This window comes from Rhodnius prolixus, unplaced genomic scaffold (assembly GCF_049639745.1).
Source record: "Rhodnius prolixus isolate KJV_2025 unplaced genomic scaffold, Rpr scaffold_1, whole genome shotgun sequence".
NCBI classification, from domain to species: domain Eukaryota; kingdom Metazoa; phylum Arthropoda; class Insecta; order Hemiptera; family Reduviidae; genus Rhodnius; species Rhodnius prolixus.
Window position 1 is genome coordinate 53,850,427 of NW_027411581.1, and position 18,145 is coordinate 53,868,571.

Below are 18,145 nucleotides of genomic sequence, written 5' to 3' on the forward strand. Positions count from 1 at the left end.
TTCATTCCAAAAATAAACGCCGATCAAACCAGTTAATTTCTTTACTTATTATTTAAAGACATTTCAAAGAAAAACATTTAAAATACATTTTTCTTTGAATTTTATATAACTTTGTTTGAACTCTGACAAATTTTTAAAAATAATAATAAAATTAGCCAATTCCAGATGATATTTAAATTACTTCCATTGTTCATATTTGTGAATTGTGATGAATTACTTGTGAATACATCTTTTGGAGTGTTGCAAGGCAGAGAATTTAAATCAAGAAATGGACGAACTGTTGCAGCATTTTCTGGTATACCATTCGCAAAACCACCACTTGATGCACTTAGATTTAGGGTATGTAGAGTGCATTAAATAATATAATAAATTTCTTTTAGTAACAAAGCATTTAACGGAAGGAAATATGGTTTTACGGAATGATTTTCTATTTACTCTATCACTCAGTAAAAAGAGGTATTGCAATCGTGCAGATGATCAATGTTGAGTTTGCACCGACAATATCCGTTTTGAAGTCCGCTGTAACACGTTGCTGGCAACGTAATTCAATAACGATAAATTTAGAAAAGGGCTGAATTTTAATTAATTTTAATTTAGTCAATTAGATTTTTTTTTATTTTTATTTTAAAAGGAAAATTTGGAAAGCATTTAGAGTAGATGCGTGAAGGTTTGTTATATTCTTAAGATAATACTTTTCTGTTGCGGGTATGAGGAAATTGAAGGTCTCGAACCTCATCAAACTACATTTCCAAATATAGACATTATTAAAAAAATATCAGACTAATTATTAAAACAAAAATCTCTTATCTCTCAAGCAGAACATCCTAATAATGATAATTAAGAGGGAGAGAGAAAAAAATTAACCTGATTTTTTGTTTTATCAGTTAAAAATAAATAATTATATTGATTCCGTTATCTGTGAATCACGTAAAAAATTTATTTCTTAAAGGAGGTCAAATTAAATTCTGCTTTAAACAGAAAAATATAAATAAAATGATAAATAAAAATCTGAATAGAAATTGATTGAATTGATTTTTAAGTTTCCCCACTTTAATTTTGACTGCCTGATTTAAGCTGCAATTGAATGTCAATACACAAGTTTTTAAAATGGTTGGAAAAAGGGCAATTACAATACCATAGTTTATTGCTCAAAACTTAAACACAAAAACTTTAGAATGAGTTAATTATCTAGACAACATCTACAAGTTTGTGCAAAGCAGTTCAGATAAAAATGTTCGAGACTATCACCATCTGATTTACAAGTTATGGAGTTTTTTTCACTATAAAAATTGAGATAAAATATTTGTCACTATTTAAGTAAATTGCTGAAACTTTTTAGGACGCCATAAGAATTTGAGCAATTATCTATATTTTATTTATTGCAATTTAAAATTAATATAAGAGTCATTTAAATATAACTGAGGTCTAGACTCTGACCTTGATTTAAGTTTTTTTTTGTTAGGCACGCTTGTCTGTCATAAGTCAAAGGCAAAAGTTGTCTCATAATGGGTAAGCGCAGCCCTGGACAGATTGTGGCAGGAGGAGAAAAAGATCACTCCTGTCCTTTCTAATTAATGAGACTTCTTGCACTTGGTGTCTAGAGGAAATTATTCGTAAAAACCACAGAAGGGGAAAACTTCTATAAAACTATCAAAACCATAAGGGATCGGCGAAATCAGCTTCTTTTGGCAGTTATTCTTGGAAAACAGGGGCATCCTCTTCTTCTAGTCTCATCACCAAACTTACGGGAACGGCCAATTTTATTTAAATTCTCGTTTATAACGGTTAAATAATTGCAGCAAGAAAAAATACTAATTTAACTATATCAGAATATTTACTTCTATTATTACTAATTATAGGCGTTCAGTTTATTTGAAACGTTTGAAATTTATTGCAGGACCCGCAACCACCAGAACCATGGTCTGGTGTAAGAGATGCCAATAATTATGGTAGCGTTTGTGTACAACTGACTTATTTATACCCTCCAGTAGAAACGACCATGATGGGCCATGAAGATTGCCTCTACCTTTCGGTGTACACTCCTAAGGTGAGTGTTTCACATTCATACAATAAAATATTATTATTTGAATCTTAAAAAATAAAGAGAATCCAAAAATTTTTCCTTTTTTGTCTGCAGATAAAACCAGGCAAATTACTTCCAGTAATGGTTTATTTTCATGGCGGTGGATTTGCCGAAGGATCTGGGGAAGTTGATAGATCTCCAGAATTTTTCATGGATCATGATATTGTCATGGTTATGCCAAATTTTAGGCTTGGTCCACTTGGTATGTAATTTTATGTCACTTAAAGAAATAAGAAAGGTGATTACTATTGCAAAAAGAAATCTAAGCAATTTTAGTATCATTTAATTACTATAGAAATTACAGTTTAAACAGTAATGGATAGTTTTTAACTTTTGAGTATATTTACAAAGGTAAAAGTAGAGTTGATTTGTGGACAATGATTAGTATTTTACCGCAATATCTTTACATTTGGTATTCCATTCCCTTTTTAAATTTTCTCTTTTGATAAAATTTAGTTAATAAACTTTTTCCTTTTCTAATAATCACCATTTTAATTGACCACTTTCTTGTTTTGACCTGGTACAGGAGGTTTTTAATATAAGAGGATATAAGAAATCACTATTGATTCTTTTAGGCCGTGAGAAATTCCGAAAGTGTATAATTCTAAAAGTACTCTTTTTAGTAAAAATGTTTAGAATGAAACGACAGATCTATAGAAATGCAATTAATAAATTTAAAGAAAATCGTTAGCAAAATTTCGGAATCTATTTTTCAGTCATGCTCAGCCTTCTCGTAGGTGCCTTCGTGCGCTTTCACTATTCTTATTCGAACAAATTAGTTTGATTTTCTTCGAACTGCAGTGTAAACAATTTAAATGTGCTTCAAAGATGTTGTACGAAACATCTTATTAAAGTGACCATTTGAAGTTGGATTTATAGAATTGTAATGAATATTTGTAGGTTTCAATTGTTTACTCAAGCTTCACACGTTTGAACAGATCACGTTTTCCGTCTCTCGGCAGATAAAGGAAACACAAATTGTTGAAATAAAACACCCTTTGACATTGTAGTTTAAAACGAAGCAATTTGAATAATACAAAGATGTATTATTTTAATCAGCATAAATTTTTGTAATTTATGCAGGATTTCTCAGCATGGAGGATGACATTCTCGCTGGCAATATGGGAATGAAAGATCAGGTTATGGCTCTTCTCTGGGTGAAGAATAACATTGCCAATTTCGGTGGAGATCCGAACCAAGTGACTCTGATTGGCGAGAGTGCCGGGGGTGCAAGTGTGCACTATCACATGTACTCACCGATGAGTAGGGGTAGGTATTCTATTTCAAAAATGTATTTAATTATTTGCCAGTTGAGAATATTATTTTATAAAATTCAACGGTTTGTTAATTGTATGTTCATTTTGTTGTCTTTATCTGAATTATTTTTTCTTTGCATTCCATTTAGGTTTGTTTCATAGAGTTATCGGTCAGTCAGGTTATGCTCTGAGCCCATGGGCGAGTACAGCTCCTGGAGTAGCACGCCGCAGGGCTATTAAGGTTGCACAATTACTTCACTGTCCAACCGATGGCTCTAAAGTGATTGCAGATTGTCTAAGGAACAAAAATTCTTATGAAATCACAAAATTGTATAGAAATTTTACTGTAAGTTTAAGTGTATGTTGAAAATTCATTTACCATAAGATATTTTAACTTCTTGAAGGTGGCTTGGCAAGAACCTACTCGTATTTAAGGCAAGGGCCTTTATTTAAGGATCCTTATCACCTCTGTTCAAACTACTACTGGAACTTTCTTCTTCAAGTTTACTATGTTAGTGGTTACTGAATGTTATATTTGTAATGATGCGTATGTACATTAAGTTGGTATAAAACTTAATTTAGTTAGAAACTAACGAAAAGCCATATTCTATGTTTGCTACTCGGTAATTGTAGCAACAACTTTTAACAACCTACCAAAATAATGACTTTTCGTTAACAGAACCAAGGCAGAACATGAATAGTTTCTAATTTTTCGCATTCCCTGTAAGATGATGAATATTTAATCCCAAATCTGTGCTCGAAAGCATTTTATACATTTAGACGCCACAACACAGATGTCTGACATTCGGTGCAGTTTTCTTATACTCTTTTTATATACATACATGCCTTTGACCTTCTGGTGACTTCCGGATTTATATAATCATAAAATAATGCCTTTAATGATTTTTCAAACTCCTTTAGACTGGTTTTGCAATCTTATAATATCTGCTATTCAATAGAATTTAAATCCGGTCTCAGTAAAACTTGGCACCAATACAATGAAATTCAGACTTCAAATCTTCTTGCTCTTATCAAGCAAACACCACTTTTGCTTCCCGCTTCTATGGTTTGCAAGTGAGGTCAAATAGCATTTTTGGTTAAGAACATCATCAAGATTCTCCACCCAAACCCAGTAGATGTAATGTTAGCTCTTACGCTCTTAATTGATCTGCGAATGAAAGTACACTAATTCTGATTCTCTGACTCTCCTATTTTGCTCAACCCCAATTCCTGATAATTTCGTAAGAATATGAGACTTCCAGTAAAGCATTTTGCACTTGGAGCCAATTTCAAATGTTTTATTTTTCATAAAAATGAATTTCTATTAACAATGATTTTTTTTTTATGTTGCATTATTTTTTCTCTAATTATTGTAAGGAAATTCGCGCCTGCAGCCTTCTCATGCATCGGCTACTAGATGATTATTATTGTCATTTTTTATGTGAAATAATTAAAAAAGTAATATTTTCATTTAATTACAGGTATTCCAAAATGATCCTTTATTAGCATTTGTACCAGTTATTGACATCAGTTCTAAAGTTCCTTTTTTACCGTTCAATCCTCACAAAACAGATGCGGCTCCGGTCCCATGGCTCACAGGAGTTGTCAGTTTGGAAGGGATCCTTAAAACAGGAGGCAGGTTTTTCCATTTTTAAGTTGTTAGTGCAAAATTTATAATTATTTATATTTTGAGGATCAGAAAGATGTATGAAATGTTAGTCTTGACAATGAAGGCAAGGCACGCATAGTGAGTATTGCGGTATTCCCTGTCTAAGAATAGGGTTCCATTTAATAGACAATATGATAATTATGCCTGTAATGCCTTTTACTGTTCTTTGTTATTTTGAAATTTATGGGAGATCTGATTGTCTACCAAAGTTTTGAGACCCGTGGGCGATGCTTAAGTATGTTTGGATCAAAGTAAGGCCAAGGGTCTTCACTAGTTAAGAAAAGGCTCACTATTTGGGTCTTTTGAAACACTTCCTCGTTTATATAAATAATATGAATTGAACATGAAATATAAAGTCAAAGTAAGGAAACAATGTGAGAAATGTAAGTTATAAATGAAAACTCTACGTTGGCATAGCCACTTTCAGTGAGACCTTCTAACGAAGAAAATAAAAGGATAGATCGGAAACATTTATCGGTGTTTGTCTCCCCAAAGTAGTATTCGCTACTTCTTGCTTAACTTCGAGTGTGCTTTATGGTTAAAACAATCACTAATATCCTAGAGAAATTTAACTACTTACTCTATTGATTTTGAGGAATCACACTCATAGTGGAAAAATAATATTGGTATTACCAATTACACTTGTTCAAAGAGCTGTAAAATAATTAGCTGGAAATTTAAACCTCATTAATACTTTTCACCTGTAATTACAGATTATATGAATGTTAAAAAATAATAATATCTCCTCCTTTATATTGAGTACGTTCTAGATTTTGGTCAAGAGATTTTCTAAAAATAAAATTGATTCAAATTATTTTTAACTTATCTTTCCCACATTCCAGCTTTCATTAGACAAGAAGGCTCTTTAGATGTATTTGAACAAAATTTCTATCAATTAGCACTAGTGTCTATGATGTATGAAGATACTGCTCAGAATCCCAATGAAATAACCAATAAGTTAAAAGCATTCTACTTTAATAATCAAACTATAACAAATTTACTATTTAAAAATCTCACAGATGTAAGTAATCTTGAATTAATTGATTTTACAAATTATTTAAAGTCAACCAGTAAAAGTTAACCGTTATTTTTGCAGATGTTTAGTGATTCATGGTTTGTGTGGCCAATGATAAAGTCATTGCAGTTGCATAAAGGACAGCAATATGTGTATTATCTCGACTATCTTGGACAGACCAGTGGTCAAGATGTATTAGCAACCAGAAGAGTTTTAAGAGGTCAATATTACAGAATTTCATACATCAAACAATGCACACCGCAAATTACGTGATTGAATGTATTTGAAACATGGGATTAGTACTAAAAAGATTATTTGCTTCAATATTATAAATCATTATTCTAATAAAAAAGCAATATGGCAATGAATCCTTGCAGGACTCTCTGTTACTGCATTGATTCTAACTTTAACATAACTGTTTAAAAAAGTTTATGTAAGTATTTCAGGAGCCACACATTCAGATGAAACCATCTATATATGGAAAAACAACAACCCATTTTCTGTACAACCGCCAACCACAAGGGCAGATCTAAGATTATCGCATTTATTTGTGAATTTATTGGTCAATTTCGCTACTCATGGGTAATTTTTTGATAGATTCATTTGTTATTATATTATTTAGGGATTAGATTTTATAAAATAAAACAATACCTTTGTTTTTAGTGAACCAACACCTAAAGGAAGTGAATTTTCTTGGCCTCTTTGGGAGAATCAAGAACAAAAATTCATTAGTTTTGAAAATCAAGGTGCTGTAAAATATCATAGCTTTTTAGAAGATCGTATGAAATTTTGGGCTATATTAAATGAAAGGGATAAAGTTGATAGTTAATATTCTTTGTTGTGTTTGTTAATTATTAATAAAGGTAATCGTAATTGATTTATTTTACCCCATGATAAACTTAAGTTAAATATTTTTTATGAGTTATAACTCAATACAAAGTGAACTTTAAAAGTCAAACTGGACATAAATTAAGTTAAATATTTTTATAGTTGTTAGTACCAGTTTTGCCACGAATTTAGAAGGAATAGAAAGTGTAAGGCAAAGTGAACGTGGCACTTCTTCAGGTATCATGACGTCCGGGCGACGATTTCTGTCTAACACCACAAACAACACAGTCTTACAGTGAAACCTCCATATTTTCACAAAATTCATAGGACCGGTACTTGTAATTTGATAGTACTAGTTTGTTCGGTTTTCTATTAGAATTGTCGGAGTAACAGATTTACTCCTTTTATAAAATCAGCAAGTTACTTTTCTCTTCTGACTTCATTTATGCAGAAGTGTCTGACCTAATCGGAAGGGGGGAATTAAACATGTTTAATTTATCAGAGAATTTCATGAGGCTTTTTCATTTACATAACAATAATTACACAATAAACAACATTTGGAAGACTAACGGACATTCAGGGCCAATTACTCCTACTCCTGCATAAAGTAAAGTTACTTAAATCCAGCGAATCTTTTCCGTAAATTTCATTGATTAAAAAATAAATTCCTCTACTTACTAATTTCTTTGACTAATTGTTTCAATTACATCTTATCTTTAGAGTAGACAGAATTTTAAAAATTCAGTCATTTCAAGATGATACTTACATTTTTTCAGTTTTTAATATTTGTAAAATGTGATGAATTACTTGTTATTACATCCGGCGGAATGTTACTTGGCAGGGAATTTAAATCAAGAAATGGGCGTGTTGTTGCAGCATTTTCCGGAATACCATTCGCAAAACCACCAATTGGTTTTCTTAGATTTCAGGTAACTAATACGCAAGAAATAAATATCGATTAGTTAAAATATAAATTCTAGGCAATTTGACGTAAGTATGGATTAGATTAGATGATCTGGGGACTAGCCTAATACTAGCCTGATTGACAGCGACAAGGAGATCTGCTGTGGCACCCACTAATAGGTGCGCCGCTTCAGTCTGTCAGTTTGATTAGTTAAGAGTCTGGAGAGCAATTGCTGGGTAGAGCTTGAAGGCCGAACTCTCGGCCATACGCTACCCTTACACTGACTGGAAATATTTAATGCGAGTAGCATCGATTCTGCTTCCTTCTTTCAAACCACTCGGGCTTGCAGGCCTATTGCATACTCAGTTTGTTTGTGGCCTGTAAAGAAGTTAGGATTTTCCAAATGGCTTCTGGGCTTGTTGGAGTAATGCTGTAGTAAACTTAAGCGGTGGAATGATTATTTATCGCTTGCTACTGTTCTTTAGTTTTCCTAGATTATTCGAAATATTCTTCCTCGATTGCATCCGCGAGGTCAATTATTAGTGTTTATTTTGCTAACATATTTTAAAAATAATCTTATTACGAAAGTTTCGTGTTAAACTTTAAATGAATGAATAGTTTTAAAATGAAGAAGAAAAGCGATTACTTCTCAAACCAAAATCTTTAAAAAAATAAAAAATAAGTTATAGACAAAATAAACAAACCAACATTTCCCGAGTGATCAATAAAACATGGGGTGTTGCCATTTATTATGGTGTCTAATTAAATGAAAAAATCAAGTGAAAATAAAGTCAAGTTATCTATCTAGTAGTACACATCTATTATTATTTTCAAGTTTTAGGTAGTATCTGGTTATTTTCAAGTATTTCAAATTTCTTGCAGGACCCGCAACCACCAGAACCATGGTCTGGTGTAAGAGATGCCAATAATTATGGTAGCGTTTGTGTACAACTGACTTATTTATACCCTCCAGTAGAAACGACCATGATGGGCCATGAAGATTGCCTCTACCTTTCGGTGTACACTCCTAAGGTGAGTGTTTCACATTCATACAATAAAATATTATTATTTGAATCTAAAAAAGAAAGTAATCCAGAAATGTGTCCTTTATCTTTTACTCTCTCTCTCTCTCTCTCTCTCCAGCTAAACCCAGCGAGATTACTTCCAGTAATGGTTTATTTTCATGGTGGTGGATTTGCCGAAGGATCTGGAGAAGTTGATAGATCTCCAGAATTTTTCCTGGATCATGATGTTGTCATGGTTATGCCAAATTATAGACTTGGACCGCTTGGTATGTATTTTGTTGTCAACCAAATAAGATAATTAACGAGTTACTTTTTCTTTTTTTAATTTAAATCGCGACATCATCTAAGGTCACTGGCACCTGGAGCTTTTTTAGTTCACTGTCGGCCTCTGTGTGTGAACTCTCGGTATAGAGAAGTGTCCATTACCGAGAATAGTTATCAAGCCTCCATAGAAAGAGAAAACCTACTACTATCGCACCTGGAATTGAACATTGGAATTCCAGCTTGCAAGTATAATCTAAGCGCTACCATCTAACATAATCTCTTTCTTTAAGTACCTCAACTCAACTGAACTGTGGCACTACGGCCCGTGTAGGACCTTGGCCTTCGCCAGTACCTGACCCCAAGCCCCTCTATCCAAAGCCTTACTTCTCCACTGTCTTACATTCAGCTCCCGGAGATCCTCTTCCACATCACACATCCAACGTAGCCTAGGTCTCCCTCTCGGTCTACTGCCTCCAGGGTGACCCTCCAGCGCTCTTCGCGGTGTTCTCTCACTCTCCATCCTCTGCATATTCTTGTGGATGATGAGTAAGAATACACCCACAGTATTCTCTGCTTGTCATAAAAACACCTTCTCCAGAGAAGCTTTTTATTGTTTTTTCTAGGAAAAAATATTACAAACAAAACTGACAGATCTACTACTATGGAATGTACCTAAATAGAAGTTTAGATAAAATCGTTGGAGCCTTTTTCCAGAGAAACTCCAAAAATAGAAAATGTACTTAGTAATATCATACTTTCAGTAGATGAATTTCCTTCAAATTTGGAATTCGAGCAAACACATTTAAACTTTCTGAACAGAAAAGAGTCAGGCACTATTCATTGAGGAAAATATTTCCCTTTAGAGGGAAGTGTATCCAACCTCTTCTACCACAAGTGTCTATTTTTTGAAAGGAAGGAAAAGTGAAAAATCTATTCAAGTAAAGTGGTGCTTTCGCTTGGATGACTTTGATTCCGAATTAGGTACTCTGCTGCGACCCGAGTTTAAAAAGTTTCACATCCTCTGACTTTCTAAGTTTGAGGTATTTTGATCTCACACACCACATAATTTTCTAAAAGTCACTTTTGCAGGACCAGATCACCTCATAATTTCTACTGAATACTCAATTACGAAAATTTGAATCGATAGAAATACTTTATTTTAACTGTTGGTAAAACAAAAAATTGAAAATTGATAGACACCCTTTCAAATTCATCGAAGAAAACGAGAAAAGCGCGCTGAACACTTAGTTTTGAATCATTCTCGTTATTGTAAATTGTCAATTCCTACATAAAATCAAGAATAACGAAAAAAAAATTAGAAGCGGGCTTAACATCGCCAGTAAAATTATTAACCAGTAACTCAGTTGATTTCATCCTTCACTTTTATTAATTAATTCACTTGTAATTATGTAATATTTGGAACTTCTCATTAGTAATCAACAGTAAACAATTATGTTTTTGAAGGGCATTTGCTGAATTTATTAATTCTTATAAAGCGTAGTTTTTGAACTTTTAATGAGTGTATAATATATATTTTCTTTTTCTTTTTTTGTGCTGGGATTAGAACAGAATTGCAATCGTCACAAATTTTCGGATTATATTTTTGGCGCCGTAAATTTATCAGCCTCAAGTTTTTATTTATTTTATTATCTCGCTTGTGTCCAGCATTAATTTATTACAGGTTTCCTCAGTATGGAGGATGCTATCCTGGCTGGCAATATGGGCTTGAAAGATCAGGTTATGGCGCTTGTCTGGGTGCACAATAATATTGCTAATTTCGGTGGAGACCCCGGTCAGGTGACCCTGATTGGCGAGAGTGCTGGAGGTGCAAGTGTGCACTATCACATGTACTCACCAATGAGTAGGGGTGGGTAGCAATGATCTTAAAATTATTTCTAAAATTTATTAGATCCTTTAAAGGAGAAATGTAGTAATATGTAATAAGCAGTTTATTTACTGTTGAAAACTTTGTATTTGTTTAAATATGTTTATTTATCTTAATTTTTTTTTTCTTCACATTCCATTTAGGTTTGTTTCATAGAGTTATCGGTCATTCAGGTTATGCTCTGAGCCCATGGGCGAGTACAGCACCTGGAGTAGCACGCCGCAGGGCTGTGAAAGTTGCACAATTACTTCAGTGTCCAATCGATTGCTCTAAAGTGATTGCCGACTGCCTAAGGACGAAAAATTCTTATGAAATCACAAAATTGTATAGAAATTTTACCGTGAGTTTAAGTATCTAATATTTGATTTGGCCAAATATGTACAAAGAACATTTGAAGAGATACAAAAGCGACAAATCCCTAGGCGTCGAAGCTCCTATCCAGTATGTTTCCATCTCAAAAAGGGAGTTGCTTAACTGCAAGCTTCTGGTCCTCAACTAAAATTGTTACCTGTCATGTTCTCTTATTTTCTCTGTCATTGAGCTAATGTTATAGTTCAGATCTGCTCTTCGTAACCAGATTCAGGTCCAGACTGTTCTCTTGAAGATAAGGAAAAAGTATTTTTTTCCCCATAAAAATGGATTATTTGTTAGTTTGTTTGTTTTTTTTAATAAAATAATTCTTTGCGCTGTGATAATTTAGAAATTTGCTTTGCAGGTTTTCCAAAATGATCCTTTGGTAGTATTTGTACCAGTTATTGACGCGAATGCGAGCAATCCTTTTTTATCGTTTGATCCACACCAATCAGAAGCAGCACCTGTTCCATGGCTCACAGGGGTTGTTAGTTTAGAAGGAATCTTTAGAACAGCAGGTACTTTTTTTTAGAACAAATTCTTAAATTTCAAGAAAAATTTCATTAAGTTAATTTGATGAGAATGTACCCTGTGAGTGTTCGCAACAGGTTAATTGTAATTGAATTCATTAACCTACCTTTGTGATTAAAACAAAAATCACCACGTCTTGTTATTTGCATTGATTAATTGCTCATTAATATTTTTACTTATTTTTACAATAAATTACAATCAAGGTGAAAGAAATTAAGAATGCTATTGGTGTTAGGTGTGTAGACTGTTTATTATGCAGTATGACCAAAATATTAGTTTCATGATTGGATATTTACTTTGTTATTAAATAAAAAAACGATTCGAACTCATCATTCATCTTCAATCTACAATAAAATTAGAAACGAGGTACATGATAGTGAAAATATAGATTTTTTTAAAAAAAACATACAACAATTTTTTATCACTGCCAAAAGTTTTTTATTAGTTTAATTGTTAAAATGAGGATAAATATGATAAATAGAAAATCCTACTAAATCCTGGCTAAAACCTTTTTTTGAACTGCAATAGCTTTAAAGCACATTTCTATTTCATATTCCAGCTTTCATTAGACAAGAAGGATCTTTAGATGTATTTGAACAAAATTTCTATCAATTAGTGCCAGTAGCTATGATGTATGAAGATACTGCTCAGAATCCCAATGAAATAACCAATAAGTTAAAAGCATTCTACTTTAATAATCAAACAATAACAAATTTACTATTCAAAAATCTCACAGATGTAAGTAATGTAGAATATCATTTTACGATTTTAATAAAATCTATCTGAAATAATCTTTATTTTTGCAGATGTTCAGCGATATATTTTTCCTATGGCCAATGATAAAGTCATTGCAATTGCATAAAGGTCCGCAATATGTGTTTTATTTCGACTATCTTGGACAGACCAGTGGTCAAGAAGTGTTAGCAACCAGAAGAGTTTTAAGAGGTCAATTCAATTCAATTCAATTTATTTATTTGTTATAGGGGTAGTCCCATACAAAGGAGCATGGTGGTGTTAAGATACAGATTAATAGCAAACAATTATAAACAAACCAAAAATTAATAATTACAAATACAGAATTAATAATTACAGAATTAATAAATGAATTATCTTAGGCTAGAAACATAGTGGAGCGGCGAGCAAAGCTGCGATGATAGCGAAGAGCAAAGCGGCAAAAACAAAAACTAGAAATAGATAGAGTTGCTCTATCTTCGCTTTGCTCGCCACTATGCGCGGTCCCATAAGTTTACTTGTGTTTGATTTCGCCGCTTTGCTCTTCGCTATCATCGCAGCTTTGCTCGCCGCTCCACTATGTTTCCAGCCTTATGCAGACCAAAGTTACATATGAGTTTTTATACAACCATTCATATTTATATTGAAAGAAAATGCCTTAATTTCAAAATGGATGTCACATATTTATTCAAAACCTGAGCTGAATCAACAGTGTCTGGGTTCAACAATTTTTCAATATATTCCCCTACGTTATCAGAATAGTAATAATACTCTCTAATGGGTTTGTAAAATTGGCATTCAACAAGAATATGTACCAGGTCAAGAGGTCAATTTTATATGTCACACAATACACACTGCAATACATAGTATTTCACTTTGAGGAACTGAAAAATAGCTACTTCAGAAAATGATATTTCCAGAAGAATGTTTCAATTTACAAAGTGGTAGTCATTTAGGTGGTTCAACTGTTCAAAATCTTTGAAAAAAGTAGTTTTTTCGGTTTTAGTTATTCTGTACCATTAAGCTTTAATTAAAAAAAACTAAAAGAAAACGTTTTCGTGATAGTCTGTTCAGTATTCAACCAGAATGAGAGCGTTAAGTAGTGCTTAACATTGTTAACTATTGATAAAAGCTGTTTAATAAAGTTTCTGTATGAATTTCAGGAGCCACACATTCAGATGAAACCATCTATATATGGAAAAACAACAACCCATTTTCTGTACAACCGCCAACCACAAGGACAGATCTAAGATTATCGCATTTATTTGTGAATTTATTGGTCAATTTCGCTACTTATGGGTAATTTTTTGATAGATTCATTTGTTATTATATTATTTAGGGATTAGATTTTATAAAATAAAACAATACCTTTGTTTTTAGTGAACCAACACCTAAAGGAAGTGAATTTTCTTGGCCTCTTTGGGAGAATCAAGAACAAAAATTCATTAGTTTTGAAAATCAAGGTGTTGTACAAGATCATAGCTTTTTAGAAGATCGTATGAAATTTTGGGCAAGATTAAATGTAAGAAATAAAGTTGATAGATGTGCTTAATAGTAAACTGTGTTAATTTTAAATAAAATTAACATTTGGAAATTTAAGTTTGTTTTGGTAGTGTACTTAAACTAAATTTTTATTGTTTCGGAACTCCTATGGTAAAAAACAAAAATAAATAAAATATGTTAGCACATACTTATATTAATGAAAATAGAGCGAGAAGTAATTGTTAATTTTCACTTTATTTATTTCATTCATAAAACCCAAAAGCTATTAAAATGGATAAAATAGAAATGGAATCTGAAAAGGAGATTTTAGATCCAAACTTACTATCCATGGCTGCTTTTATTTGTGATTATGATTTCAATTTTTGTTTCTTAATTAATTAATAAATATTAAGCTCAGTAATTAACATTCTAGTTTATTAAATTTTTTTACTTAAAAGAAACTCCAAACTTCAAAATTTTATTCCATTATGAATAGAATAAAATGATTTTTTTTTTTTTATTTTATAAGCAGTAATTATTAGATTCGCTGCTACAAGTTGAGCTGCCAGTAAGTGCTGAATACTGTGAATGAGAGATGGCGCATCTAGCGGCAGGAATATAAACTCCCAGATTTCACAAAGCCAACTCCCAAAAACTGTACATGTTTTTCTCCCGAAAAAATAAGTTGTGCAGGGAAAAGCCCTTCTATAAATTTCTAATATTTTTGAGGAGTGTTGAAATTTCGCGTGTTCTTTCGGGAGCGCTTTTTGCCTCTCACTTTGTTTTTTAATACCTGCTCTTACTATCTCTGTATTTCTGGTGTGTAGTGGTGGACCCATTTCTCATGAAGATTGCCAAATCGGTGCCCTAAATCAATTGGATTTTTTTTCAAGTGGTCTAAGCGTTGCTTCGAAATTAGTTTTCACATTTGCTTTTGATCAGCTTTAATCAAATGCTTCAACCATTTGCACAAAGCTTCTCATATTTAATTCTTGATATAAAATGTTCTTTCTGGTTTGTCTGTGATGTCAGCTGTCTTATACACCTTTTAACCGCCAATCAATCAATGCGTTTTACGCACTTATTCGATATTTCCATATGTGGTTGTTATTTTTTTTAGCCGGAAACAGTGCAATCATTTCAAATTTTTTAAATTGAGCTTTATTGTGAAATATCACTTTTGATGTCTCAGAGACGGAGAAAATGGTTTTCAGAAGATAGCTTCAGTGTATAAACCAATTTTCTCAAAAACTGAAAATGTTAAGAAGCTGAAAACTCTCGCCAGGGGACCCATACCAATTATAATCTCTCATCCGGATGTTGCACTTTACTGAGTGGTATTTCCAGGTTATTAATTAATAAGTTACAGTGGTATTTCATTATTTAATATGTCTCATTAAAATAGAAAGAAATTACAAAAAAAATGTATCATGTTTATTTAGGCAATTAAAAGAAAATTCTCAATTATAGACACTTTAAAATATTCATTTAAAATTTGATTTAATTTAGCATTAATATTATTATCTGATAGTACTGTTATAACTTCAATGTTTATAGTTTTGCCTTTTAGCTTATCTATTGAATATCTTGTTCTTTTTCTTTATTATTATTGTAAATGTTAGACTTTGATTGCTTATATTTCTCTCTGTTGTCTGACAATACTCTAGTTCTCTAGAGTTATTAATTATTAAATTAATAAATAAATTAAACCAGATTATTAATTAATAAATAATTAATGTTCCAGGAACGTGACTCTATAAGCTTCAAATAAAGGGCAAACGATTAAAAAACGAAAAAGATCATCTTTCGAATTTAACATAGTTTACAATAGTGGCATATGTATATTTTCCGCGTCCCACTTGCAGTTAATTTTATCTAAAGAAAAAGAAATTCGAGAAAATCCGAAATGCATTAGCCTGATTTTACCAATTAAGTGCCCTTACTGAGCACATTAAAATAAAAAATACTCTTCTATTCCCACTTCCGTTTTTAAAGAAGAAACTAACTTTTAAATGAGAAACTAACATATTTTTAATATTATGTTTTACTATATGCGGGTCTCGAATTGTCCACAACCAATCGTGCTCAACAAATATGAATAATTGTTTTAATTGTGTTGCCCAGTTATAAATATCGTCAATAGAGTTTTCTACTAAGTCTAGCTGCCATTTTAAACATATTCCGGGCAATCTATTTACAATATTCTAAATATTATATTTAGAATATTGACCTACCACTGAAGGGTGTTTTTAAAAACTAAGTTACTAATTCTTTTTTTATCTAATTTACATCGTATAAAATGTCCCGAGTGCTAGAGGACCAATGAAATATGTGTTTGAAGTACTTAATACAATAGAACCGTTTCCATTTACTCTAAATAGCGAAGTGAACACCCTTGACTCAAAAATAAAAACTAAATATTTTAGCTTGACTCAAACTGAACTCTCAAATAGTTTATCTTTAGTCAACCAGCTAGAATTTTTAGATTTTGATAGTATTCTTATAACTTTCCTAACCGCTGCATTTGATTTATTTATCATTAGCTTGGAAAGTACGTCAGAGTTTGAAAACAAAATATAGAGGTAATGAAAATTACTAACTTACCTAGCCTTTGTTTATCTTAGAAGATTTTTTTTTTTCGGCTAGGTTTCTCACCCTCACTGAAAATCATATTTTATGTTTTCTTAACGTTTACTTCCAACCCACTAGCGAGAGTATAATTGTGAAGTGCGTTTAATTTTTTTTGCGGTTCTATTGGTGTATCAGCGAAGAGAACAGCTCGTTGGCTTAAAGTAAATAACGGATCCCGTGATTGTTATTCTTTGAGAAATCTTTCTAAATCGACTATAAAAGTTGAAAACAATTTTGGCGATAAAACATCCCCTTGGAGAACCCCTCGGTTTATTTTTATAGGATCTGAGAAGAGGTGTTTATTTTAATAAATACCGTAGCTTTACTGCGTACATTTTTCAGAAGTTTTATTATTTCCTGCTAATGTTGAATTCATATAATTTGTTCCAGAGTAAACTTCTAAAAACCGCACTTCTGAGAGAAGATTACAGTATTCAGTCCAATTAGCAATTTTGTTGTGAAAAATGTGTGTAAATAGTTTTTTTTGGCTTCCAGTCTGAGCAGATTAGCCAGAGATGTAATAAATGTATTATTTAATGATATGTATCATGAGTACTATTGTTATTTTTGTTTTAGTTACGATTATTTTTTTAATTTTAATTTTCAAAGTTCGATTTTATTCTTTGTTACGAAGTGGAAAATATCCAAATATATGTCGAATGTTGGTTCTCTGAGGATGGTATGGAGATTGGCAGGAAGTGGACATTTCGCTCTTATAGCAGCATTCCACAGGGTAAATAGTTTAGTAATAGAATTTGGAAGTGATCTGCCTCGGTATTTTTCTGGAAGTAGCGGCTCGCATTTCTTAAAAATGGCAAACTTGATTGTGTTGCTCCATGCAAACAGCGTTTCCTCTTTTTGCAAAACCAGATTAAACAATTTTAAAATTTTCAGGAAGATATTTTAAGAATTCATTCGGTATAAGATCTGGCGCCAGTGATTCATTTAATTTCAATTTTTCAATAGCCCTTAGAAATTCATTTTTAGAGAAATCAACATCACAAAGAATGGATTCGTTACCTTAATTATATGGAAACTATAATAATTATTTTTTGCGTACATTATTTACAGGTATGAAGTCCAACTCCCTAAATCTATCGAATTTAAGTTTGTAATTTCATTTGTTTTGTAGTGAACTGTGGTCTAAAATTGTTTGGAGTTTCATACTGCGATGTTTGTTATTAATAAGTTCAAAATACAGTTCATTCTCTGTTAATAAAGTATGTTTATATTCTCTTCAAGACGTAAAAATTTTTTGTCTACTTATATTATTAAGCTTAGAATTCTTATAAGTTTTAAGCTTTATGCATTTGATTTTTAAGATGTTTGCAGTTCTGATTTTAGCACGAGTTATTTCTATTTCGAAAACTGTTAAAATAATTTTTTTTTCGCTCAACATTCCACTTGTTCCGTTGTGGAAATGAGCGCATTGTATAAAAAATCGTCCATTGGGTCCAGTTGATATTCAGTTATTATAAACGGTGGCAAT

General features: G+C 32.0%; 2 protein-coding genes across 3 annotated transcripts; both read left to right on the forward strand.

Annotated features, from left to right (window-relative positions):
- On the forward strand, window positions 1-6,921 carry LOC141462037 (esterase FE4-like). Its single transcript, XM_074143611.1, has 10 exons — window positions 1-339; window positions 1,898-2,047; window positions 2,138-2,285; window positions 3,167-3,352; window positions 3,489-3,685; window positions 4,821-4,974; window positions 5,851-6,029; window positions 6,105-6,243; window positions 6,470-6,605; window positions 6,687-6,921. Exons 1-10 carry the CDS (start codon window positions 166-168, stop codon window positions 6,850-6,852), a joined length of 1,629 nt encoding a protein of 542 aa, XP_073999712.1. The 5' UTR covers window positions 1-165; the 3' UTR covers window positions 6,853-6,921.
- A 544-nt stretch (window positions 6,922-7,465) lies between these two features.
- LOC141462044 (juvenile hormone esterase-like) lies at window positions 7,466-18,145 on the forward strand. Of its 2 annotated transcripts, none has more exons than XM_074143631.1 (10): window positions 7,466-7,780; window positions 8,638-8,787; window positions 8,899-9,046; window positions 10,726-10,911; window positions 11,103-11,269; window positions 11,645-11,798; window positions 12,371-12,549; window positions 12,618-12,756; window positions 13,707-13,842; window positions 13,924-18,145. In XM_074143631.1, the coding sequence occupies exons 1-10, from the start codon at window positions 7,607-7,609 to the stop codon at window positions 14,093-14,095; spliced, it is 1,605 nt and encodes a 534-aa protein (XP_073999732.1). In that variant the 5' UTR covers window positions 7,466-7,606; the 3' UTR covers window positions 14,096-18,145. The 2 variants fall into 2 exon arrangements, with proteins under 2 accessions (XP_073999732.1, XP_073999723.1); XM_074143622.1 differs by having other exon boundaries at window positions 7,467-7,780; window positions 11,073-11,269; window positions 13,924-18,142.

What these genes read in the sequence shown, in the direction of transcription:
- LOC141462044 (XM_074143622.1), top strand. Translation starts at nt 7,607, where the DNA reads ATGATACTTACATTTTTTCAGTTTTTAATATTTGTAAAATGTGATGAA. An exon ending in TTGGTTTTCTTAGATTTCAG is followed by an intron (nt 7,781 to 8,637) that starts GTAACTAATACG and finishes AATTTCTTGCAG; the next exon opens with GACCCGCAACCACCAGAACC. An exon ending in TTATAGACTTGGACCGCTTG is followed by an intron (nt 9,047 to 10,725) that starts GTATGTATTTTG and finishes AATTTATTACAG; the next exon opens with GTTTCCTCAGTATGGAGGAT.
- LOC141462037 (XM_074143611.1), top strand. Translation starts at nt 166, where the DNA reads ATGATATTTAAATTACTTCCATTGTTCATATTTGTGAATTGTGATGAA. An exon ending in GTACTCACCGATGAGTAGGG is followed by an intron (nt 3,353 to 3,488) that starts GTAGGTATTCTA and finishes CATTCCATTTAG; the next exon opens with GTTTGTTTCATAGAGTTATC. An exon ending in TATTTAAAAATCTCACAGAT is followed by an intron (nt 6,030 to 6,104) that starts GTAAGTAATCTT and finishes TTATTTTTGCAG; the next exon opens with ATGTTTAGTGATTCATGGTT.